A 26,114-nucleotide genomic window follows, 5' to 3' on the forward strand; every position below is an offset into this window, starting at 1 on the left:
TAAGCTGGAATCAAGACTGCCAGGAGAAATATCAATAACCTCAGATATGCAGATGATACGACCCTAATGGTAGACAGTGAAGAGGAAGTAAAGAACCTCTTGATGAGGGGGAAAGAGTAGAATGAAAAGGTTGGCTCAAAACTCAACATTCAAAAAAGGAAGATGACAGCATCCAGTCCCATAGAAGGGGGAAAAGTGGAAGCAGTGACAGATTTTATTTTCTTGGGCTCCAAAATCACCGCAGACAGTGACTGCAGCCATGAAATTAAAAGATGCTTGCTCCTTGGAAGAAAAGCTATGACAAACCTAGACAGCATATTAAAAAGCAGAGACATTACTTTGACAACAAAGATCCATAGTCAAAGCTACGGTTTTTCCAGCAGTCATGTATGGATGTGAGAGTTGGACCATAAAGAAGACTGAGCACTGAAGAATTGATGCTTTCAAATCGTGGTGCTGAAGACGACTCTGAGCGTCCCTTGGACAGCAAGGAGACAAACCAGTCAGTCTTAAAGGAAACCAACCCTGAATTTTCTTCATTGGAAGGACTGTTGCTGAAGCTGAAGCTCCAATACTCTGGCCACCTGATGCGAAGTGCCAACTCACTGGGAAAGACCCTGATGCTGGCAAAGATGGAAGGTGGGAGGAGAAGAGTGTGGCAGAGGATGAGATGGTTGGATGGCATCAACAACACAATGGACATCAGTTTGAGCAAACTCTGGGAGAAAGTGTGCTCCTTATGGGGCATGGGGTTGCAATGAGTAGGACACAACTTAGCTACTGAACAACGACGACAAAGATTAAAATCTCAATTTCTGGACCTCAGAAACAAATAAGTCTCAAAAGAGTCAATAAGTATTTAAAACAGCTGCTAACAAATAATGTTATTTATAGTCCCTAAATTTTCCCACCAGATATTAGGAATAAGTAGTTACGGTATCTAAGGGCAAAATGATGGAAAACATTGAGCAAAAATATCTGAGGCCCAAGTGTTAGGATACGACATTAACATAACCATGAAGAATTCAGAAGCCTACAAAATGTAAGTCTATTCCATAAGGACCAAACACAAAAAGATTTCTGGTTTTGGTTATGACAGAATAGCCCACTGCAGACCAACATTACCTTTTATAACCAGAAAAACTGTATAAAATGAAAACAAAGTTCTTAAGGTATCAGAGACTTTCTGAAGTAGTTAGAATTTGAAATAACAAAGAACTTGTTAAAAGGAGCCCCAGATTCTGTGCAGCTTTCCCTCTCAGGGCATTCCAGCTATTTCTTTAAATGGCACAGAACAGGGACTGAGGGACTTCCTGGGTGGTTCAATGGTTAAGACTCCATGCTCTGAATGCAGGGGACCTGGGTTCAGTCCCTCATCAAGGAACTAAATCGCCCAGGCCACAACTAAAAATTCCATGTGCCACAACTAAGACCCAGTGTAGCCAAATAAACAATAAATTAAATTTTTTTTTTAAGATAAGGAGCTGAGAAGCCAAGAAAGCTGTCAGCCAAGTAGCTGACAGCTACTAAAGGGCAGAAAAGTCAGCAGAGGTTTTGGCATCTTCAAGGAGGTAAGGGGACAAAACTTAGTAACTGGATCTTGCCAAGACGTGCCAGACTTGAGGGATTAAGATCCTATAGAAAAGGAAGGTATAAAAGAACAAACCTGACAATGTGTACTGATTTTCATCTTTTTTAAAGCATTTGTCAATTCCTAAAACGAAAAAAAGCAGAAAGCTAAAAAGCCAGCAGAAAACAACTGAAAGCAAGGAGCTCCTACTTTTAAGAGCCTCATGCTGTTGGGAAGGCAAAAGCAGAAGAAGCCCAAGAAACACCCAGTCTCTCAGCTGTTCCTGGAGGGCTACCAAAGTTGTACAAGCTAGATGTTTACAAAATCTGAACCCAGCCTCAAGTCAGCTCAATTCCAAACTGTTGAGGTGATCTGCCACTATTTTATCTGCCTGCCAGAAGATGAGTGAACCTTCTCTAGAGAAATGCTAGAACAGTATACGCAACTAACTGTAATTTCTAATTGTATCTAAAATTCTAAATATAATGTCTGGTAGTCAATCAAAAGTTACTCCCCAAAATAATGGTAATAACCACCACCAAGATAAAAATGTGTGAACAAAGAAAATAGAAGGAGACCTAAAAGTGATCCAGACAGTGGAGTTTTCAGACAGACTCTTAACCAATTTGGCTGATGTCAAGAAAATAGACCACAATATGGAGATTTTCACCAGAGAATTAGAATCTATTTTTTTTTAAGAGGGAAAATCTAGCACTAAAACGAAAAGTCTAGCACTAAAAAAAAATAGCTGAAATCGAGAATAAAATAAATGGGATCAAAAGCTGACAAGACATGCCAGAACAGAGGACTAGCGAACCTGGAACACAGGTAAGTAAAGCCTATCCAGAATGAGAAACAAGGAGAAGGAAAAAAGATTTAAAAAAACGGAAAAAAGTATAAAGGATATATGGGACAAGACAAAAGGTATAGAATGGATTTAACCAAAGTCAGAGAAAGAAGAAGGAAAAAAAGGGGGTAGAAAGAATATTTGAAAAAATTAGTTTGGAAATTTTTTTCTAAACTGATGGGAGTCATACTATACATTCAAGAGGTATCAGAAACCCCAAACAGAATAAATACAAATAAAACCATTCTTAGGTGCTAATAGCTACATTTCTAAAATTAAAATCTATTGGAGGGAATTCTCTGGTGTCTCAGTGGTAAAGAATCCTCCTGCCAATGCAGGGGACACGGATTCAATCCCTGGTCTGGGAAGATCCCACACGCCATGGAGCCGCTAAGCCCGTGTGCCACAACTACTGAGCCTGCGCTGTAGAGCGCAGGAGCCACAACCACTGCAGCCTGCTCGCCTTACAGCCGGTGCTCCGCAAGAAGAGAAGCCACTGAAGTGAGAAGCCTGCGCACCGCAACTAGAGCAAAGCCCAAACAGCAACAAAAACCCAGCGCAGCCAAAACTAAATAAATAAAATCTCTCGCAATTCCAAACATGAGTAACTGAATAACTGAAATACAGCAGTCAGATCACCAGCAACAGCTGAAATGTATCTTATCAACATGTAGAACATCCCGGGATCAGCCTTAAAAAAAAATGTTAATGCAAATAACAGAGCTATTTGCCTATCTGCCAAAAAAAGAAAGAAAAAGTAAACATAATACTAAACCTCCTAGTATTTGATCAAGATAAGAAATATTGCTACATAGAAGGAAACTGACAATGCTCAGAGAACATCTTAATAAAAATCACAAAGATCCAATCCTAGGAGTCAGCTCCACAGATTCAATCTCCAGTTCATGATGCATCTCAAACTTTTCCTATATCCTGGTATCTTTATTTTCCTAAAGTTCTAAGATCACCAGACTGAAAATCAGTCTTAGAACAATCAGTGAATAGTAAGGTTCCCAAGTCAGGCCAGTACTAATTTTAATTTTAGTTTAGGGAAAGGGAAAAAGGAGTAGGAAAGAAAGAAAGAGCATGACAGTCCCCAGTCTCCAGGGGAGTCCAAATAACTCTTAACTAGGGATTCACAACTCCTGGATTTCAGAAGCCTACAGGATTATAACAAATTCTCAAATTTATATGCACAGTAATCACTCTCTATATTCCAAACAAATAATAAATCTCACAAATCTATTTTTCAAATGTATATGATTAATAAACGAAAAATCCATTTAAAAGCTAAAATAAAGGAAGATGAGAGAGAAGAAAAAAGAAATGACAAGGAGCAATGTCACCTTTGAATTATGTAACCACTCTCTAGACATCTCTAAGGACCTATCTGACCAAAACCACATTCTTAACCCCAGATTACTAAGGGTAATACCAAAGTAAAGCCAGGGTATATAGAAACAGAGTTTCCTACACAAACAGCAGAAAAATAATCTGATATCTTTAATCCAACAATTCAATACCTCAGAACTCTTCATAAATGAATTCTAGATTTGTTTCTAGAAGGCAAAATGCCTTATTACTCCTGGTGGCCAAAGAACAATAAAAGCAAAACAAACTCAAGGAGCCTAAACATTCCAAAATAGGGGGTCAATGAAATAAAATGCCATAAAATCATTACAACAAATGATAATGCAAAAGAATATTTAAGAACATGAGGAAATATTTATCACATATTAAGAAGGAAAAAGAATACAGAACAGCAACAGAGGGTAACAATATCAAACTGGAAAATAGATACAGACATAATGGAATATCTGGAATATCACAGGGTGATTAGCTATCTCTGGGTGGTGGGATTGAGAATAATTTAAATTTTGTTTCTGTCAGTCTGTTTTGCAAATATTCCTCCCATAACTCAGGGTGGGTGTTTTCGGCAATTAGAAAAACATATTCATTTTTAAATGTAAAATTTTAAAATAGCTGAAATAGGTTCATCTCTCTTCTAAAATGCAAATCAGTGTTTTTTATTATTTATTAATTTCATTTATTTTTCTTGGCTGCGCTGAGTCTTTGTTGCTGCGTGAGCTTTTCCCTAGGTGAGGTGAGCAGGGACAATGCTCTAGGTGTGGCTTCTCACTGCGGTGGCTTCCCCTGTTGTAGAGCACAGGCTCTAGCGTGTGCGGGCTTCAGTAGTTGTGGCACATGGGCTCAGCAGTTGCAGCATGCGGGCTCGACAGTTGTGACTCCCAGGATCTAGAGCACAGGCTCAATACTTGTGGCACACAGGCTTAGTTGCTCCCCAGCACATGTGGTAACGAATCAGACACGAGTTTGACTCCTTCCTGATCCTCAAACTCGTGTCTGATTCGTTACCACAGAGCCACTCGGGAAGCCCTGAGATAGGTTCATCTTTTATCCTACATACAGTTTTAAATAATGTTTGATTTTAATACAAAAGACTAACAGATAAAAAAAGGTTAACATTTCAAAATGTATCCAATTTTACTACCTAATGAAGTCTTTCACTATATGTAAACAAGAGAAGGATCATGCCATATTGATAAAATTACTTAACATGTACATATACTTTCAAAGGTCCTCCCAATTTTTATATTAATACATTAAAACTTAAAATGTCAAGGTAATATAGTATATCTAAATATCTTTCCCTCTCTCCATTCTAACCTTATAGCACTTTTTAATCTGTATTCCCAATTAGGAACATATTACAGCCATGTAAAACACTGAAGCAGCTTTGATAACAGAAGTCAGGAAGTCCAAGATCAGTCATATCTCCTACCCTTTCAACTCTTAGAAGTGGACAATTTTTCTTATCTCTCTGAACCCCAGTTTCCCTAGCTATAAAAGAGAATGATAATATTTATCATAGAGGTTTTCTGAAGACGAAACCAAGGAAACATGCCAAGTCCTAAACATGGTGCCTGACTGTTAGGAGGTACTCAGGGGGGTGATTACCAGAGGTACACACAAGAGTTTTTAAATCTGAGAACTTGCCAAGCCTCCTGAAAACTCTGACCTTGGGCAAGTTACTTGACCTATATGGACCTCGGTTTCCTCGTATGCAAAATAGATACAATACCTATCCACCAGGTTTGCAGTTAAGGATTTGGTAAAATTATATACAGAAATCATCTTGCACACAGTAGGTGCTCCATAAATTGTAGTATCACTATTAGCAAGAACAATACACATCTGAGTATAGAGATCAGCAGTTTATAAAATATTTTTACATATAAGAGTGCATCTAAGAATTAACCATCATTTAAACAGATACATTTCTCTTAATTCCCAGAGTAGTTGTAAACTTCAGAAAAAGGTAAAACACAAGCAATCTTTTTAAGCAAACTGAAAAGTCAAAGGATACTTCATTAGTTTCAAAATAAAATTGTTATCTATAATGCAATCTGCTTTAACATTCTTGAAGTCCAAATAAAACTAAAAGGGTTAGAAGAAAAATGTCCCTTACTGCCTTTGAAATAAAAAGTTTAAGTCTTTGGAAAAAAAATCTAAGATCTGAATTTTTCTTTTTTATGACTTCACAATATCTTTCAGAACTAAAATCTAAGTGCCTTTAATACAATAACCCTTTCAAATCTTCTCCACCTTTGTGCAAAAGCAGAACAGCTCCAAAGTTAAGACCAAGCCTGACTGCCTGAGTTCAAATCCTGATTCTGTATAGGAGTTAAAACTTGACCAGAGGCAAACTGTAATGTCTCCATGTCTGTTGCTTCAGCTGAAAATGAAGATTTCTCACATAACTGCTGTGAGGATGAAATGAGTTAATACACTTATGTATTCATAAGAGAGCCTAGCAAATGGAAGGCACATTATGTTCCCCATTGTTGTTACTGCCTTATTATTACCCTTCAAGATGCCTTGATCAGTGACTTATAATCAATAAATATTTGCTACTCTGTAGACAATTTCATTGCTCAACGCTCAATCATGTCTGACTCTTTGCAACCCCATGGACTATAGTCCACCAGGCTCCTCTGTCCATGGAATTCTCCTGGCAAGAATACTAGAGCGGGTAGCCATGTCCTTTTCCAGACGATTATTCTCTGTTGGCTCAGATGGTAAAGAATCCACTTGCAATGCAAGAGAACTGGGTTGGACCCCTGGGTCAGGAAGATCCCCTGCAGAAGGGAACGGTTACCAACTCCAGTATTCTTGCCTGGAGAATTCCATGGACAGAGGAGCCCAGCAGGCTATAGTCCATGTGGTTGAAAAGAGTCAGACAGAACTGAGCGAACATTTTCACTTTTTTTCAGACAATTTCAACAAAAGGCTTTACTTAAAATTAGACTTTAACATGACTCTCACTGCCAGTAAAGGTACAGCAATTGCTGTTTAGACTTTAGGACCAAAGTAAGTAAAGTCAATCCCTTCCTTAAGCTTCCTAGCATACAGAGCTACAACTTAGCCTACTTGCCAATAGAAGTTCAGAGTCATCCTTATTTGCAATTAGAAGTTCAGGTATGGCATACACCAATCCAGCAGACATGAAACTCTCAAACCCAAGATCCATAATACTCAACTCCTTCGAAGAAAAAGTTCAGATTACTCCCCTAATATAATAGTTTAGTGCTTTAAAATAAAAACTATACTGCATAAGTCAACAGAATATCATAAAGACTAAAAACACAATAAATGAAACTGTCTGAAAGTCAAATATGCACTAAATACTAGTTTACCAATTTATCTGAGAAAACAGCAATCGATTTCTCCTATTACAAATGGCTGTGTTAACTCCAAATTTAGTATGCTGTCCACTTCAAATCTGGTGCCAGGACAATGAGACAAAGTCAAAGTTGCCATCCCACTAAATCATTGCCTGCCTGAAACGTACACTTCCCTTTTTATAAGACTTACGATACCCAAGTCTCACCCCATGAACAGAAATTTAAGGAGTGAAATCCTAGAAGCAGTCTAACTTGAAACCAGGAAAATGTTCCCAGAGTTATTAGATCAAACAATGCCAAACCATTTCCCAACTCTATGTGATCCTAACTTGGGTACAGAAAAATGATGATTACCTTCAGACTCAACAATTTGGTAAGCCCTGAAAATCAGAAGTCAAGTACCGAGGGACCCATTTCAACTCCAGCTGAGGGCTGGAATGTTTACCTGGTTCACTCTCACATTAAAAGCTGGATGTCGTTATCAATCAGGGACACAGTCACACAGCAGCCACCAACAGGACACACGGGCCACATCAGGCCACAGGCCACTTGGCATCCTTCACTGAGCCACATCCTACTAAAGGCCTGACTGCCAACCCTTGACCTGGAGAACAGGACAAGGGGCTGGCAGTCAAGAGAGTTCGATTCTTGCAGTTATAGATATATTTTTAGATTTTTTACTGATTTGACTAGAGAAATCACATTTGAGAAAGAGTGAAGAACTTTTGAAATATAGGTGGCAAACTTCTGAGCCATGCTTCACATATCCAGTCACTTTATTTGTTCAGCAACATAAAAACATATGACTTGTAACTTGTTTTGCTCATAAAATCATTTCTGGACTTGTAAAATGATGGTCCAGGGGGACAACCAGCACTTTTCTTCAGGGTCTGCACAGATCTTAAAACTTCACTAAGCTCGTTTCTCTATCAGTATGTATTGATAAAACTGGAGTTCGATTTGCTCCTCCTCTCCAACATGAGCTAAAGCTAAGTAAATACTGAACCAAAGCACTGTCAGCATTTCAGAAGCAATCTGCTACAAAAAACATACGGTTTTCCTGCAATTCCTTTTAACACCTAAGTTGGGGGATTCAGACCGAGCGAGTGTTGGAAGTCAGATTCATTAAAGTCAGACTTTTTTCTCTGTATTTGAGCTTCTGGGCTGGGAAATTGGTCTGCGTCTACATAAATCTAAGCTCTGAGCCATCATATAATGGAACTCTTCTGTTCAGAACAACCAGCCGGAAAAGGTACCCTCTGCAAATCCTACAATGTATGCCCACTTGCAAAGACTTCACAACTTTTCGGCCGTCTGTGACTTCTACCACCCCTCTGGAGCTAATCGCTTTTAATGACCACCACCCCCCTCCCCCAGGAAGAATCACTCTTCTCAGCCTTACACTTCGTCCCGGCAGCAACCGACTGAACCTTCTCCCCCGTCTCCGGAGCCCTCGGCGCCCTTAGACATCTTCACCAGTTTGTCCGCGGTCCCGACCCTGAGAGCCCCGACTCCTGCCTCACGTCCCTGAGCTGCCCGCCCCCAAGCCCTTCTCAACTCCCAAACACGGCCGCAGCATCACCTGGCTCCCCGCTGATCTACGCGCCCCGGCGCCGCCACACACCTCGGCCCTTTCACCCCGACCTTGCTCTCCGAATCCTAACCCCTCCCCGAGGCGGGGGCGGGCAAGGGCTCTCGGCAGCTGCACTGAGACTCCGGAGGCCGCGCGTCCCCCTCACCAGGCCCCGCCTGGGCCTCTCGGCGCGGCTGCCCTCCACGGCCCTCCTGCCCGAGCCGTGCTTACGCCGAACAGTAGGGCAGCACGAGCCCAGGACTCGGCACTTACTCGGGAAGGTAGGTGGAGGAGAAGGAGCTCCACTTGTGTAGCGCGTAGGGCAGAAGCCGGCACTCGGGCGCCGCAGCAACAGCCCCGCCAGCCGCCATCTTGTCAGCACCGAAGCGGCCGCCACCGACCGCCCGCCTAGCCGAGAGGAGGAAAGGGGCGTGGCCTGCACTTAAAGGCGCCGCGGCCCGCCTGGGCGGTCAGCTCTCCGGGTCTCTCGTCGTGATCGCTGAGTGAAGTAGTGAGACGCTCGAGGGTTGGCTATTCACTCGGGGGGTCTCCGCCGCTGAACCCTCCTGAATGACTGACTGGCGGAAACTGGCACTGGAGGGTGAGCAGCTGAGGGGGTCTCCAGTGGGGCTTGCAAAGGAATGGCTTAAATGACTTTTCTTGAAAGCTGAGGTAAGGGAAAGGCCAAAAATATTGTGAAAAGAAATAAATTGTAGTTATGGGCCAGGATGGGAAAATGAGAAGAACTTGGAGAAGGGACCGCCAGTGAGACTGGAAACCACGGCTCACTGCAGTTTCTAAATTCTTTAAGGAAACGCATTGAAGGAAACGAGTGGCACAGCTAACGGCCCTTCCTTCTGGAGTTGTCCTGGTTTTAAATGTCTTGTCGCCGGTTCCACACAGTCACATGGAGACAGGAAGAGGAAAGTCTCGGGTGTCCCCTCACCCTGCTCAGTTTTCAGTGTGTGAGGCCCTTCGTGGTAAGCATCTGTTGGGAGCCCGCTCAGACCCGTCTTGCGCAATCCGTTTGCCCAGTAATGACAATCACCTAGAGACCAGAAAAACCCTGAAGGAATTGGGAAGCTGGGTGTCATCATTCTTCCAGCTGGTAAGTCTGCCTACATTAAGCTGACAGATACTTATTTAGCCCCCAAATTCTGAAAGAGCAAGAGACAGTTTCAGGAAGATGACCACAGAGGGACTAACAGCCCATATGCTCGGAATTCCATATGGTCATCGTGTGTGGGCTTAGTCGCTCAGTCGTATCCGACTCTTTGCGACCCCATGGACTGTAGCCCGCCAGCTCCTCTGTCCATGGGATTCTCCAGGCAAGAATACTGGGGTGGGTTGCCATCCCCTCCTCCAGGGGAATCTTCCCAACCCAGGAATCAAACCCAGGTCTCCCACGTTGTGGGCAGATTCTTTAGCATCTGAGCCACCAGGCAAGCCCATGGACATCACACCAGCTTCTTATCAAAAAAGGAACACTTGACTTGAAATATCTAGCAGCTTTAGGTCATGTTCCCATCAAATACTTGTTGGTTAGCGTTGGGCATATCTATTCCTTGTCTTAGCCACTTCAATACCAAGAACTCTTCTCTCCTTGTCTAAGAGGTTCTACTCCTGCTGCACAGCATCTTTGTCTCCACCTGACCTGACTGATGGAAAAACTCAAGCAAAGCTGTATTCTTTTCCCATTATAATCCTTAATCTGCCCAAAGTTATTAAGTACCCTAGTGGGTTGCCATTTCCTTTTCCAATCTGCCCAAACTTCCTTTTCTGACTTCCAGCTTCCACAGGGGAGAACTTGGTAGTGGCCTCCACTAGCATCTCAGATGGAGAATGCCAAATAGAAAGGCAACAGTATGTTAACCTTTAAAAAAATCTTACATGTTCTGAGTGTTGCAGCATGTTAGAAAAGTATTTGGTTTTTCACGTAATGCTATAATCCCAGAAATGAAAGTGGGACTACAGAGACAGTGGAAGAGGCCAGAGAAGGTAAATTGGTTCCAGAGATGATTAGTGGTTATTTGGGCAGGGGAAGAGGAGGGAGATACTTTTAAGAGGAAAAGATTAAGTTAATAACTCGGTTCAATTAGTTTGGGACTCAGAATTAGTTTTGGACTCTTTTCAGTGACTTTCTATTCCCTTTGGGTAACGCTGAAAGTCCTTAGCATAGGCCTTTCATATCCTGCTTTGATTACCTGTCTAATCTTCCCTCTCTTCTTTCTCCTTTGCACTCCTTACTCCAGCCACACTAAACTAACACACTGACTGAACTGGCTTCTATAATTCTGTGCTCTCTCTGGTCTCTAGGGCTTAGTCTAAGCCAAGCTTGGAATACTCTCCCCACTTTCTTCATCTTGCTAACTTCTGCTTGTTTTCCAGATTATTTCATTCTGGAAAATTGGTTGTCATCACCTGTTTTGGGGTTAGGTGCCATTTTTTTTTTACATTTCTCTTGTTACCTTGAGCTTCCTTCCTTATTGTAGCAAACATCACAATACATTTTGATTTCCTCTTTATTTCTCATTCTTTCCTCCTAAACTATAACTCCCTTGAAGGTAGGATTCATGCATATTTTGTTCATAGATGTATCCTTAATCCTGTTAGTCTTGTGTATAGTGGGTGTTCAGTAAATATTTATTGAAGAATGAATTAATGGTGCTAAAAGAGTACTTAGATTGCAAAGGAATAAGAATCCCAGGGACTTCTCAAACTACAAAAATGTATCCCTGAGGTATAATAGCCTCAGAGAATGTAAAGATCCAGGATAGCATGGCTTTCCTGCACCACAAATTTCACAAATGGTAGAATAATTTAAAGCATTCACATGTTAACAAAAATACAGATAGGGATGTTATGATTCTGAACCCAAAATTCATATAAATGTTAAGATGAAATAGAAGACTAAAGAAATTGCTAAATCTACAGAAGTCAGCCATAGTTCAGATCTCTTAAGGGTACGTATTTACCTCCTCGGCCTTTGGGGAATTGCCTTAGTTGATGGGGTTTATTGTAAGGATGCTGGGAAAGGCCTGGAAACTGTAGGCAGCCATTCTAGTTCCCCACACTCAAAGATTAGTATATACTGATGACCTCATGGGAAACTGGACAATGGATAATCATTTTTCAGGGATCGACAGCTCTAGTAATCCAGTTATCTTGTCATCTCCTAATAGAAGATTTTATTACTCCCTGATAATGTCTCAACATGTTTCTCATAACAAACACTGCTCAGAGTAACTGATTATATTTGGCTTATCACCATTCACTGTCTTTTCCTGCAAAAAAGAAAAAGATTTATTGAGAGGCTGTGATATGCCAGGCTAGAGTCTAGGGAGGCAGGGATAAACAGATAAGCCAGACAAGGACCCTGCTTTCATGAAGCTTACATCCTGACAGGCCAACATATAATAAATGTAGTAAACAAGTCAACTAGATAATTTTATTCTGCATATTTTCGGTGCTAATAAAAGACTGCTGCTGCTGCTGCTGCTAAGTTGCTTCAGTCATGAAGCGCAACCCCACAGTGGAGTAATATTTAGATCGGATGGGAAACTGTCTCTAAGAAGGTAATGTTTGAGCTAATACCTGTGCAGTGCAAAAATGCCACCCATGCAAAGGCTGATAAAAAACATTGTGGGAAGAGAGAATAAGTAAGCTCTATGGGCCTGAGGGGAGAGAGGAATTATTGAAGAAGAAAGTGTGATGGTAGCATAGTGATGGAGAGAGAGACTAGAATCAGAACACACAGGGCCCTAATAGTCGTGGTAAAGAGTCATGACATGGAAATGTGAAGGGGAAACCTGTATGAGGATTCAAGCCATGTGATCCACTTCACATTTTGTACAAATCACTCTGCAAAACAGAAAATGGAATGGAAAGAGGCAAGAGTTGGAGGGAGGAGACTTGACAAGAGGTTAAGCCAAGGCAAGAAGTGATGGTGGCTTGCACTAACAGAGGAGGGAGGGAGAAGTGGTTGAATTGGCATGTATTTTGGGAGTAAAGCCAGCTAGACTTGCTGATGAGGGAGGGAAGGCAGGAAGAAATGAAAAGAGGATAATTCCTGGGTTTTATATTTGCACTGAATATAAAACTGAGTAACTAGTGATGCTTTCAACTGAAAGAGGAAGATTTAGGGTTAGAACAGTTTTGAGGTAGAAGCAATCAAGAATTCTGACTTCAATGTACTATAATGGAAGCCTAATGGATATCCAAGTAGAATTGCCAAGCATCCAATGTGGGGATCTATATTGGTCAGTCTTATATCAGACCACTTCAAATAGGCACTTGACCTTCCTCATATCTCACCAATCAGTGCAAGCTTAGGCACTGATTCCTGGGTTAATCAATTTTTCCCTAAATAGCAGAGTCAGTATAGCTCTGGGTATAGCATCTCTAGAAAGGAGAAACCATCTGTGGCAGCCTTCTGCAGAAGGGGATCAAGGGATACAGAGTAATAAGGGAAAGAAACCCAGAGTATACATCAAAAATCTTGTTTGCAGTCCCAGTTCAGCTACTTTTCTAGCTATGAGACCTTGGGAAAGTCACAACTTCTCAGCATCTCATTTTCCACTACTGCAAAGTGGCTGTAATAAAATCTGTCTACTTCACAGTGAGGTTTGAAAATCAAGCAAAGGAGGAGGGCCTAGCTTGTTTGCTATAAGTTCTCATCTTAATTCTCACAAAAACTCTGAGAGAGAAATATTGTTATTCTCTTTTTCACAGATAAGAAAAATAAGACTCAGAAAGGTTAAATAATTGTTTGTTATCTTTAGTTTGCCCTCCTAGATATGTAGGAGGGAGGAGAGTAAGCTTGGAGTGTGCCTTCCCCTGACCTCTCTAACTGTAAGCCCAGTGGGCTGACTGGTCCTTTCAACCAAAGGTCACAAGTCCTCCCAAGTGGCCTCTCTACACAGCTCTCTGGTACTGGGTTCCAGTAACCAACCCCTCCCCGTGCTCCCTGTGGTTTCCCAGTATGTTCTCAGATCTTTATAAATAGTCCCTTTATTAAACCTCTCCAATTGCCCAATTTGAGAATGCCATCTGTTTCCAGCTGGGACCCTAACTGTTACAGTAACTTATCCAAGGAAATATAGCTAGTCAGTAACAGAGCCAGAATCTCTGTTTCAAAAAGCCCATCTTGTTTGATAGCATCCCCATTCCTTTCAGGTGGGAAGAGACTTAGCAAACTGTAAAGTGCTATTCAAAGTCAGTGTTGCTCATGTTGAAAGTGTCAGTTGCTCAGTCGTATCTGACTCTTCGTAACCCCATGGCCTGTAGCCTGCCAGACTCCTCTGTCCATGGAATTCCCCAGGCAGGAATACTGGAGTGGGTAGCCATTCCCTTCTCCAGAGAATCTTCCCAACCCAGGGATCAAACCCAGGTCTCCAGCATTGCAGGCAAATATATACCATCTGAGCCACAATAGAAGCCCATTCAAAGATAAGATATGGTCAAATAATAAAGAGTTTAAAAGCAAAACAAATCCAGCTGACTTTATTTCTAGGCAAAGGAACATAACCAATTGACTGAGGGGGGAAAAGGTGTTTTTTAATTTTTAGGAAGGGCTGTCATAATGTGTTGTACTAATTAAAGATTCAAACAAATATTCTAAATAGGCTGGACTAAATCCACAGCTTTGTACATATAATTGGTTAAAACAAGCCCCATAGTTCATTGATCAGGAAAAAAAGTCTTCAGATAGGCCCTTTAAGGGTCTTGCTTCAGCTTACCAGGATCATTCAAAGTTCATGGTTTCTTTAACAATTTCCAGCTGGTTAGGAGAGTTGAAGCACAACACAATACTCAGTGTGCTTGCTATGTGGTAGGCAAGCCCTGCTGTAAAAAGAATTTCTCTTCACGATATTATTATGCAACAGATGAAGAAACTAATACCCAAGTATGTTCAGTGTGACATCTAAGGTCATTTTACAAGTGGGCTGTTTGCAGATCTGAATCTATTAGACTCCAAGCACCTAATTCTCCATCTCTTTTTCCCTAATATAATTAATGGAGGGGCTTCCCTGGTAGCTCAGTCAGTAAAGAATCTGCCTGCAATATAGGAGACCCCAGTTTGATTCCTGGTTCAGGAAGATCCACTCAAGAAGGGATAGGCTACCCACTCCAATATTCTTGGGCTTCCCTGGTGGCTGAGCTGGTAAAGAATCTACCTAGAGACCTGGGTTCGATCCTTGGGTTGGGAAAACTCCCTGGAGAAGGGAATGGCTACACATTCCAGTATTCTGACCTGGAGAATTCCATGGACTGTATAGTCCATGGGGTCACAAAGAATCAGACACGACTGAGTGACTTTCACTTACTCACTAATTAATGGAAACTTTTTAGGTCTACACCTACATTATTTTTTAAATCCTCTATAATTAGCACACAGCACACAGGAGATACCCCCAAAATATTCCTGAATTAAATCTCTTAGTTCCTCCTGAATTTCTTCTCACTCATTGTTTTAGTTTAGGCTGCTATAACAAAAATACCATAGATTGGGTGGCTTCAACAACAAAGATTTATTTCTCACAATACTAGAGACTGGGAAGTCTAAGATCAAGACACCAATAGGTTGGTATCTGGAGAGGTCCTTCTTCCTGGTTTGTAGACAGCCAACTTCTTGCTTTTACTCCTGCCCCCCAAGATGTATGTCCTTACAGACAAAATACATGCATTCCATCCCAACAGTCCCCCAAATCTTAACTTATTCCAGCATCAACTCTAAAGTCCAGGAACTCATCTAAATCAAATGTGAGTGAGACATTCTGAGGCAAAATTCCTCTCCAGCTGTGAACCCGTAAAACCAAAAGGACTAGAAGAGACATTTCCATTCCAAAAGGGAGAAAGAAGAAAGGGGTAATGAGTCCCAAGGAAGTCCAAAACCTAGCAAAGCAAACTCCACGACCTCTTAAATCTAGAGATTAATCCCTTGGGCTTGACACGGTACCTTCTGGACCCACCTGGAGTAGCCCTGCCCCAGGAGCTCTGCCAAGCCAGAGACACACCCACCCAGGGCTCTATCAAGTGGCAGCCTTGTTCTCAAGACTTTTGTAGGAGGCTGTATGGCCTGTTGAAACCAAGGTGATCCTCCCCTCTTCCCAACCCACATAGCTTTTAAAAACTGATTTCTGAATTGCCTTCAGAGTCATTCTTGTCTTTTGTTGGGTGGGATAGAAGGGAGTAGGGGAGGAGACACTGTGTAGCTTGTTACAGGATCTTAGTTCCTCTATCAGGGACTGAACCCTGGCCTTTAGCAGTGAAAGTGCCATGTCCTAACCACTGGATCACCAGGGAAATCTTGAGTCTTCCCTTGTCTTAAAGAATAGCTTATGTTCCCACTAAATAGTTATATGGTCCCACTCCTGTAAAATCCAAGAAGTCCATCAGTCCTGCTTTCTCGTTTTGTTTTTTTTTTATGATATGAAAATGAGAAAGAACATGCTTCTCATTTTTTGTAATATGGACAGGCTGAGAATTTTCCAAGTCTTTAAGTTCTGGTTCCATTTTGCTTAAAAGTTCCATCATCAATTCATTTCTCTCTTCTTATATTTTGCTGTGCAAGTAATCAGGAGGAACCACACAGCTCCTTCAACACTTTGCTTAGGAATTTCCTCAGCTAGATACCAAATTTCATAACCTGCCAATTCTTACCTTCCACAAAACACCAGAACCTGAACATAATTCAGCCAAGTATTGGGCACTTTATAACAGGAATCCTCTTGCCTCTGGTTTCCAATAACATGTTCCCCCTTTACTATCTGAGACCAAAATGGTCTTTACTGTTCATACTTCTACCAACATTCTATTCATGGTTATTTATATTCCCTAAGAAGATGGAAGCATTCTCTCCAGCTCTTCTCTTCTCTTTCTGAGCTGTCACCAGAATTGCCTCTAGGCAGACAGCTCAAAAACCTTCCAGCATCTGCCCATTATCCAGTTCCAGAGCTGCTTCCATATTGTTAGGTATTTGTTACAGCAGCACCCCCACTTCTTTTTTTACCACTTTTTCTCTTAGTCAACATAACAAAGGCTGCTATAACAAAATAACATTTACTGGGCATCTTAAACTACAGATGTTTATTTCTCACACTTGGAGGCTGGAAAGTCCAGGATCAGTGTTTTAGTAGATTCAGTGTCTCCTGAGAGCCCTGTTCCTAGCTTGCAGATGGTTGCCTCCTTGCTGTATCCTCACATGCCCAAAGAAGAGCTCTCATCTCTTCATCCTCTTGTAAGGGCACTAATCCCATCAGGGGCTCCACCGTCATGATGGTGTCTGCAGTTAGTTACTTCAAAGGTCTTGTCTCCACCTAACAGCACACTGGGATTAGGGCTTCAACATATGAATTGTGGATGGGGGTACTCACAAACATTCAGTCCATAGCAATAATTTATGACTATATTTAAAAAAAATGAGTTAGCCTAGGGACCATCTATAGTCAGAAGACTGAAAAGAATTAAAGACATGGCAGCTATCAATCAATTTCTGGTTGGTAAATGAAGAAAATCACCATGGGCATTAGAAGAGTAAATTTGCCTCAGTATAATTCCCATTGAACATTTCTCGCATACCAGGAACTTACGTGTTATTCAGTTGCTAAGTCATGTCCAACTCTCTTCGACCTCATGACTGCCCCATGCCAGGCTTCCCTGTCCTTCACCATCTCCCAGAGGTTGCTCAAATTCATGTCCATTGAGTCAGTGATGCTATCTAACTATCTCATCTTTTGCCATCCACTTCTCCTTTTACCTTCAATCTTTCCTGGCATCAGGGTCTATTGCAGTGAGTCGACCCTTCCCATCAGATGGCCAAAGTATTGGAGCTTCAGATTCAGCATCAGTCTTTCCAGTGAATATTCACAGTCGATTTCCTTTAGGATTGACTGGTTTGATCTCATTTCAGCCCAAGGGACTCTCAAGAGAATCTTCTCCAGCACCACAATTCAAAAGCATCAATTCTTTAGCACTCAGCCTTTGTTATAGTCCAACTCTCACATTTTGTACATGACTACTGGAAAAACCATAGCTTTGACTATTTGGACCTTTGTCAGCAAAGTGATGTCTCTGCTTTTTAATATGCTGTCTAGATTTGTCATAGCTTTTCTTCCAAGGAGCAAGCGTCTTTTAATTTCATGGCTGCAGTCACTGTCTGTGGTGATTTTGGAGCCCAAGAAAATAAAGTCTGTCACTGCCTCCACTTTTCCCCCTTCTGTTTGTCATGAAGTGATGGGACCTATATATTATCTCAATTAATCCTCAGAACAGCCCTGCAAGTGAACTCAGATTTTTGGAGTTAAAATTCCAATGTGTCCTCACTATTATACAATTCTCAGGTGGATGCATTCCTAACATGCCCCCAGGATTTAGGATTCAGAAAGCCAAGAGAACAAATCAGAGCCTTTTCCTAAGGCTCTGCCTCAGCCTTACTTCTGTTTTCTCATGGTTTACATATTAATTCATTGCAACTTTGTCATCTCTGTTTAAAACCATTTCTTTGAGCACAACGCTGCCAAAAGGAGTAGATTAAAAGCAAATACTAATATTTTATAAGTAAAGGGATATCCCTTTTATTTTCTAGAACCAAGGAACTTCAGCCTAGCCCCAGTGCGGCCTTTGCCCAAGTCACAGGTGAACCCTGAGACTAGCTTCAGGTAGGAAGCTCAGGTCTTTCTTTCCCCAGGAGGTGGCAGCAGTGGCAGCAGCCTCCACTTGCTGGAGAAGTCAGACAGAATTCATCCTTTCGCCTGTTGGCATCTAAACCGAGAAATTCCTCCTTCCAGGGACCACTTTATCCCTCCTTTGGTTTGCTGAGCTTGGTTGAAGCCAGGGCACAGCGAGTGCAGGGACTGGCAATGAATCCTCTCATAAGTGCCTAGTTTTTCTGTAAACACTTTGGTCTGAGCTGTGACCTTGAAGCATGTGTGAAGGAGGACCAGAAAGTCTCTAGCCAGGGAAAAGAGCTTCAAAAAGAAACAAATAGTAACTTGAACACTCATATCCACACAGGCGTAAATCCAGAGGACCCCAGCTCACAGTTTGGTGCCACAAAGAACATAGATTCTAATCCCAACCTCCCAGCTACCAGCCAACTGACCTTGTTATTGACTCTGTCAGAGCTGCAATTTCCTCCTCCAGCAAGTATGGACGAGATGATCTTTACGCACCTGCTAAATCTTAAATTATGAGTTAGTACAATTTTATTTTCTGGATTAAGTAGGATTGGGCCTTTACCCTTTCAGAATTTTAAAAATTCTAGACACAACAAAGCACTACTGATTCCAAGTTAATCCCAGGTGAGCACAAATCCTGGCAAACACTGCCTAGGCAGTGGGCAGGAATCCCAGGAAATGTCTGAACACCATACAGCTATGGATGAACTGTCAACTGCTGGGGGTTGCTTTGCAAATTACCACATCTAAATGAAGCCGACAAAATAATATTCCAAGAAGCAATTAACACTGATTTCTACTGTATTTGGAAGCAAATGGTCTTTTGCGAAAAGTGAAAATGACTCAAAAAAATAAAGTATCCCAGCCCTCTGGGTAGAAATGTTTGAGGTTAAGGGGATTCATCAAGTCAGGATCTTTCAGTGCAGTTGTCCATGATCACTGTCAGGGTTAAACCTAGCCTTTGTGAAAGAGGAGATGGAACTATCTCCTCTCTTTTCTCCCTTGTTTCATCCTGCTTGCTCTCACTTTTATTGCCTGGACTGCTTAAACTTTGATCCATCCATTCAGTAAACAGCTACTCTGTGCCAGGTGCTGGCACCCAGCTGTGAAAGAACTCACAATCAAGTAGACAGATATTAAACAGGTTAATACACAGACAGAAAGGATTACCATATATAATATAAGAGCATAATGGTAGTCATAGTGGTTAGCAGTAGTATTATCTCTGCAAGGCCACAGGCCAGATATCATATTTCTTTATTAAAGCTACCTCCAGAACATAGTAGAATCATCTAGAAACAATCCCATAGGTCTACTGGCATTCCCTCCTTTGGGTCTTGAAGCAATCTATATTCTTCCTATTTCACATGAAAGTCAGCCTATTAGAATCCCTTCCTACACTTGGAAAGTTTAACTCAAGGCCACTATACATGGACATATGTCTATGTTACCTAGCATGAAAGGATGGGACTGATTGGGAATTCCAGCTTCCTCCTCTATCTTTTCTCATTAAGAATATTACCATAGTTGAAAATTGTGAAAGTGTTAGTCACTCAGTCGTGTCTGACTCTTTGTGACTCCATGGACTGTAGCCCACCAGACTTCTCTCTCCTTGGAATTCTCTAGGCAAGAATACTGCAGTGGGTCAGTCAGTTCAGTTCATTTGGTCAGTCGTGTCCAACTCTTTGCAACCCCATGATTCGCAGCACGCCAGGCCTCCCTGTCCATCACCAACTCCCGGAGTTCACCCAGACTCATGTGCATCAAGTCGGTGATGCCATCCAGCCATCTCATCCTCTGTCGTCCCCTTCTCCTCCTGCCCCCAATCCCTCCCAGCATCAGGGTCTTTTCTAATGAGTCAACTCTTCGCATGAGGTGGCCAAAGTATTGGAGTTTCAGCCTCAGCATCAGTCCTTCCAGTGAACACCCAGGACTGGTCTCCTTTAGAATGGACTGGTTGGATCTCCTTGCCATCCAAGGGACTTTCAAGTCTTCTCCAAAACCACAGTTCAAAAACATCAATTCTTCAGCACTCAGCTTTCTTCACAGTCCAACTCTCACATCCATACATGACCACTGGAAAAACCTTAGCCTTGACTAGACGGACCTTTGTTGGCAAAGTAATATCTCTGCTTTTGAATATGCTATCTAGGTTGGTCATAACTTTCCTTCCAAGGAGTAAGTGTCTTTTAATTTCATGGCTGCAATCACCATCTGCAGTAATTTTGGAGCCCCCCAAAATAAAGTCTGACACTGTTTCCACTGTTTCCCCATCTATTTCCCATGAAGCGATGAGACCAGATGCCATGATCTTCGTTTTCTGAATGTTGAGTTTTAGGCCAACTTTTTCACTCTCCTCTTTCACTTTCATCAAGAGGCTCTTTAGTTCCTCTTCACTTTCTGCCATAAGGGTGGTATCATTTGCATATCTGAGGTTATTAATATTTCTCCCGGCAATCTTGATTCCAGCTTGTGGTTCTTCCAGCCCAGCGTTTCTCATGATGTACTCTGCATAGAAGTTAAATAAGCAGGGTGACAATATACAGCCTTGATGTACTCCTTTTCCTATTTAGAACCAGTCTGTTATTCCATGTCCAGTTCTAACTGTCGCTTCCTGACCTGCATACAGATTTCTCAAGAGGCAGGTTAGGTGGTCTGGTATTCCCATCTCTTTCAGAATTTTCCACAGTTTATTGTGATCCACATAGTCAAAGGCTTTGGCATAGTCAATAAAGCAGAAATAGATGTTTTTCTGGAACTCTCTTGCTTTTTCAATGATCCAGCGGATGTTGGCAATTTGATCTCTGGTTCCTCTGCCTTTTCTAAAACCAGCTTGAACATCTAGAAGTTCATGGTTCATGTATTGCTGAAGCCTGGCTTGGAGAATTTTCAGCATTACTTTACTAGCGTGTGAGATGAGTGCAATTGTGCGGTAGTTTGAGCATTCTTTGGCATTGCCTTTCTTTGGGATTGGAATGAAAACTGACCTTTTCCAGTCCTGTGGCCACTGCTGAGTTTTCCAAATTTGCTGGCATATTGAGTGCAGCACCTTCACAGCATCATCTTTCAGGATTTGAAACAGCTCAAGTGGAATTCTGTCACTTTCACTAGCTTTGTTCGTAGTGATGCTTTCTAAGGCCCACATGATTTCACATTCCAGGATGTCTGGCTCTAGGTGAGTGATCATACCATCATGATTATCTGGGTCGTGAAGATCTTTTTTGTACAGTTCTTCTGTGTATTCTTGCCACCTCTTCTTAATTTCTTCTGCTTCTGTTAGGTCCATACCATTTCTGTCCTTTATTGAGCCCATCTCTGCATGAAATGTTCCCTTGGTATCTCTTATTTTCTTGAACAGATCTCTAGTCTTTCCCATTCTGTTGTTTTCCTCTATTTCTTTGCATTGATCGCTGAGGAAGGCTTTCTTATCTCTCCTTGCTATTCTTTGGAACTCTGCATTCAGATGCTTATATCTTTCCTTTTCTCCTTTGCTTTTCGCTTCTCTTCTTTTCACGGCTATTTTTAAGGCCTCCTCAGACAGCCATTTTGCTTTTTTGCATTTCTTTTCCATGGGGATGGTCTTGATCCCTGTCTCCTGTACAATGTCATGAACCTCCGTCCATAGTACATCAGGTACTCTATCAGATCTAGTCCCTTAAATCTATTTCTCACTTCAACTGCATAATCATAAGGGATTTGATTTAGGTCATACTTTAATGGTCTAGTGGTTTTCTGTATTTTCTTCAATTTAAGTCTGAATTTGGTAATAAGGAGTTCATGATCTGAACCACAGTCAGCTCCTGGTCTTGTTTTTGCTGACTGTATAGAGCTTCTCCATCTTTGGCTGCAAAGAATATAGTCACTCTGATTTCGGTGTTGACCATTTGATGATGTCCATGTGTAGAGTCTTCTCTTGTGTTGCTGGAAGAGGGTGTTTGCTATGACCAGTGTGTTCTTGGCAAAACTCTAATAGCCTTGGCCCTGCCCCATTCCACATTCCAAGGCCAAATTTGCCTGTTACTCCAGGTGTTTCTTGACTTCCTACTTTTGCATTCCAATCCCCTATAATGAAAAGGACATCTTTTGGGTGTGTTAGTTCTAAAAGGTCTTGTAGGTCTTCATAGAACCATTCAGCTTCAGCTTCTTCATTGTAACTGGTTGGGGCATAGGCTTATATTACTGTGATATTGAATGGTTTGCCTTGGAAATGAACAGAGATCATTCTGTTGTTTTTGAGATTGCATCCAAGTACTGCATTTCAGACTCTTTTGTTGACAGTGATGGCTACTCCATTTCTTATAAGGGATTCCTGCCCACAGTAGTATATATAACAGTAATCTGAGTTAGATTCACCCATTCCAGTCCATTTTAGTTTGCTGATTCCTAGAATGTCGACATTCACTCTTGCCATCTCCTGTTTGACCACTTCCAATTTGCCTTGATTCATGGACCTAAATTCCAGGTTCCTATGCAATATTGCTCTTTACAGCATTGGACCTTGCTTCTATCACCAGTCACATCCACAACTGGGTATTGTTCTTGCTTTGGCTCCATCCCTTCATTCTTTCTGGAGTTATTTCTCCACTGATCTCCAGTAGCATATTGGGCATCTACCAACCTGGGGAGTTCCTCTTTCAGTATCCTATCATTTTGCCTTTTCATACTGTTCATGGGGTTCTCAAGGCAAGAATACTGAAGTGGTTTGCCATTCCCTTCTCCAGTGGACCACATTCTGTCAGACCTCTCCACCATGACCTGTCTGTCTTGGGTGGCCCCACACGGCATGGCTTAGTTTCATTGAGTTAGACAAGGCTGTGGTCCATGTGATCAGATTGGCTAGTTTTCTGTGATTATGGTTTCAGTGTATCTGCCCTCTGATGCCGTCTCACAACACCTACCATCTTACTTGGGTTTCTCTTACCTTGGATGTTGGGTATCTCTTCACGACTGCTCCAGCAAAGTGCAGCCACTGCTCCTTACCTTGGACGAGGTCGGCCCTCCTGTCCTTGAACATGGAGTAGCTCCTCTCTGCCCTCCCGCGCCAGTGTAGCCGCCGCTCCTTGGACGTGGAGTAGCTCCTCTCAGCCACCGCCCCTGACCTCAGACGTGGGATAGCCCCTTGCGGTCGCTCCTGCACCTTCACAGCCTGGTGCTCTCGGTTGCCACCCCTGACCTTGGGCATGGGGTAGCTCCTCTGAGCCACACTTTTGCGCGGTCCATCACAGCCGGCGCTCTTCTGCACGGTAGCCATTCTCTTCTCTAGGACATCTTCCCGACCCAGGGATCAAACCCAGGTCTCTTGCATTGCAGGCGGATTCTTTACCATCTGAGTTACCAGGGAAACCCAAGAATACTGGAGTAGGTAGCCTATCCCTTCTCCAGAGGATCTTCCCATCCCAAGGATTGAACCCAGGTCTCCTGCATTACAGGCAAATTCTTAACTCTCTGAGCCACTAGGGAAGCATAGGTGATCAGAAGGTTATATAAGTTCCAGTGTTACTGAAACAATGGGAACTGGATAGAGGGAACTGGGGAATGACAGAAATAGGAGAGCATGGTGATAGCAATTTTAGGAGGCTCCACAAAGAGAATAGAACTCGAATAGGTCAGAAAGTAAGGGAACACAGGGATGCCCAGTGGGACAGGGGACTGAACTGAGCTATAGAGTACAACAAACAAGCAGAAAAGCCAACTATTTGTCCTGGTTCCCCATCTTAGATCCATCTAAGCACATCAACAGAAGCTTGTCTTCAAAGAGACACCAGATGTTGGAATCAGGTCAAATTATTTCTCAAATGTAGATTTTTATACAGACTTTCTTACCATGTTGATAATTTTGATTTGTTTTCTTCCTGTATATTTCCAAATAAGTTCAAAATAATCTTCTCCCCCCTACTTCCAGGATCAGTTTTTAGCAATGCCACTTACTAAACATACAGTACAAAGTTTGAGAACCTCTGGCCTTTGGCCTAATTTTATCCAGTTTAATGTTGGAATCTCTGCTGTCATAGCCCCCCCACAATAACCGGCCTTACAGTGGGATTCTCTGATGAGTACATTTCTTTGTGCAGTCAAGGTCGAAAACTTTTTCCCGTTAAGCCTCAGGAGAGTGGCAGGCCAGAAGCTGGTTATAACTAACAGCTGAGCTCTCCTCCTCCCTTTGGGGTTTCTCCTGAGAAGGCAGCCTCCAGCAACCAGACACTGCAGTGGCACCTAGCTTGGACATCCATTTTATAAGGTTTCCATGTCAACTTTCCCACCTTATCCACCAGGTCTACAATTAAAGTGATTTTAGTGCTTAGAATTGTGAGCAGTCGTTGATCAGTATTTCAGAGAAGTGGTACCAGGTGATGGTGGTATAAATGCCACGTTCTACAGATCCCACATTCATCTTAAAAACAAACTTAGATGCTTTTTAAAATATCCCCCACATTACTTGGTCTGTTGTCTGCTCTTTCTTTATTCCTGTTTCTCTTCCACTTCCTCTCTCTTACTACCTACCAATCTCCGTCACCTGTTCTTCCACCCTATTACTGTCTTTTTTATTCCTCTTACCCCTGGTTTATCTATATGACCCTCTGCATCTTCCTGTCCTTCTGCATCTGACTCCATTTCTTTTACTCTATATTGTCTCCTGGTTATCGGCAACACACACCTCCCTCCTCTGTTTCACCATCATTCCCACTTGTGGCTCCTTTGTTGACTGTGCTATAGAACAAAACCATTGTCAGATATTTATAATTATTAAATAAGGAACTTGTTCATTTTAAAACCAGATAAGTTCTGAAAATACTATATTTTTCTCTCCAAGGAGAAAAAAATACTTGCTCATAGTTTGCCACTGCTAAGTCACTTCAGTCGTGTCCGACTCTGTGCGACCCCATAGACGGCAGCCCACCAGGCTCCCCCATCCCTGGGATTCTCCAGGCAAGAACACTGGAGTGGGTTGCCATTTCCTTCTCCAATGCAGGAAAGTGAAAAGTGAAAGTGAAGTCGCTCAGTCGTGTCCGACTCTTACCGACCCCATGGACTGCAGCCTCCCAGGCTCCTCCATCCATGGGATTTTCCAGGCAAGAGTACTGGAGTGTGGTGCCATTGCCTTCTCCGTACTCATAGTTTAGTACTCCTTAAATACTAACTATAATCATTATTTTTCTTAGAACTTCCTGTGTTGACCTTCTCTTACTTTTTTTTTTGTAGTTTGGTGACCCTCAATAGAAAAATGGTTCTCTGTTCTTCAGTCATCCTGACAACAGCAGCTGACATCAATGTAGAAAGAGAAGCAAGCTAAAAACAGTAGTTTGAGTGTATGCATCCTGAATTACATATTCAGTTGCAAAATCATCATCATCGTTATTATTGTAATTGCAGAGGGGAGGTATTTAAATAATTGTTCAAAGTGTCTTCTTGAGGAAATAACTAAATCAAGGCCAGCTGTCACAAACCAACCTACAATAATAATCCCATATGGGCATCTTCAAGATTCATGGCAACTCTTCAATAACAAATTAAAGCATTTATCTAACGTCCTTAAACAACATAGAAAATAACAAACATACCTTGATCAGATCCAGTGTCTTACTTACAGTGACCTGTGTTTCTAAGCAGTGTCCCAGAACAACCTTCAAATCACAAACCATGAAATAAAAATTTCATCATCAATTCAATGGGAAACCAGGGTGTGTGGTCCAGAATCTACCTGCTATGTCATGGCCATAAATCTAGGTACCCAAGGAGAGTG

The 26,114-nt window shown here is 42.1% G+C and overlaps 1 protein-coding gene across 3 annotated transcripts in view; it reads right to left on the reverse strand.

Annotated features, from left to right (window-relative positions):
• MKLN1 (muskelin 1) overlaps positions 1–26,114 on the reverse strand; it is a 379,727-nt gene that overhangs the window by 199,172 nt on the left and 154,441 nt on the right. The window contains exon 1 of one of the 3 annotated variants that reach the window (XM_018046917.1): positions 8,970–9,088. The exons of 1 other annotated variant lie outside the window; for it this stretch is intronic. In XM_018046917.1, coding sequence (XP_017902406.1) covers positions 8,970–9,067 — 98 coding nt within the window. In that variant the 5' untranslated portion in view covers positions 9,068–9,088. Of the gene's footprint in view, positions 1–8,969; positions 9,089–26,114 lie in introns of those variants that run through there. One more of the 3 variants, XM_018046919.1, reaches the window with a different exon arrangement.

This window comes from Capra hircus, chromosome 4, assembly GCF_001704415.2.
Source record: "Capra hircus breed San Clemente chromosome 4, ASM170441v1, whole genome shotgun sequence".
NCBI classification, from domain to species: Eukaryota; Metazoa; Chordata; class Mammalia; order Artiodactyla; family Bovidae; genus Capra; species Capra hircus.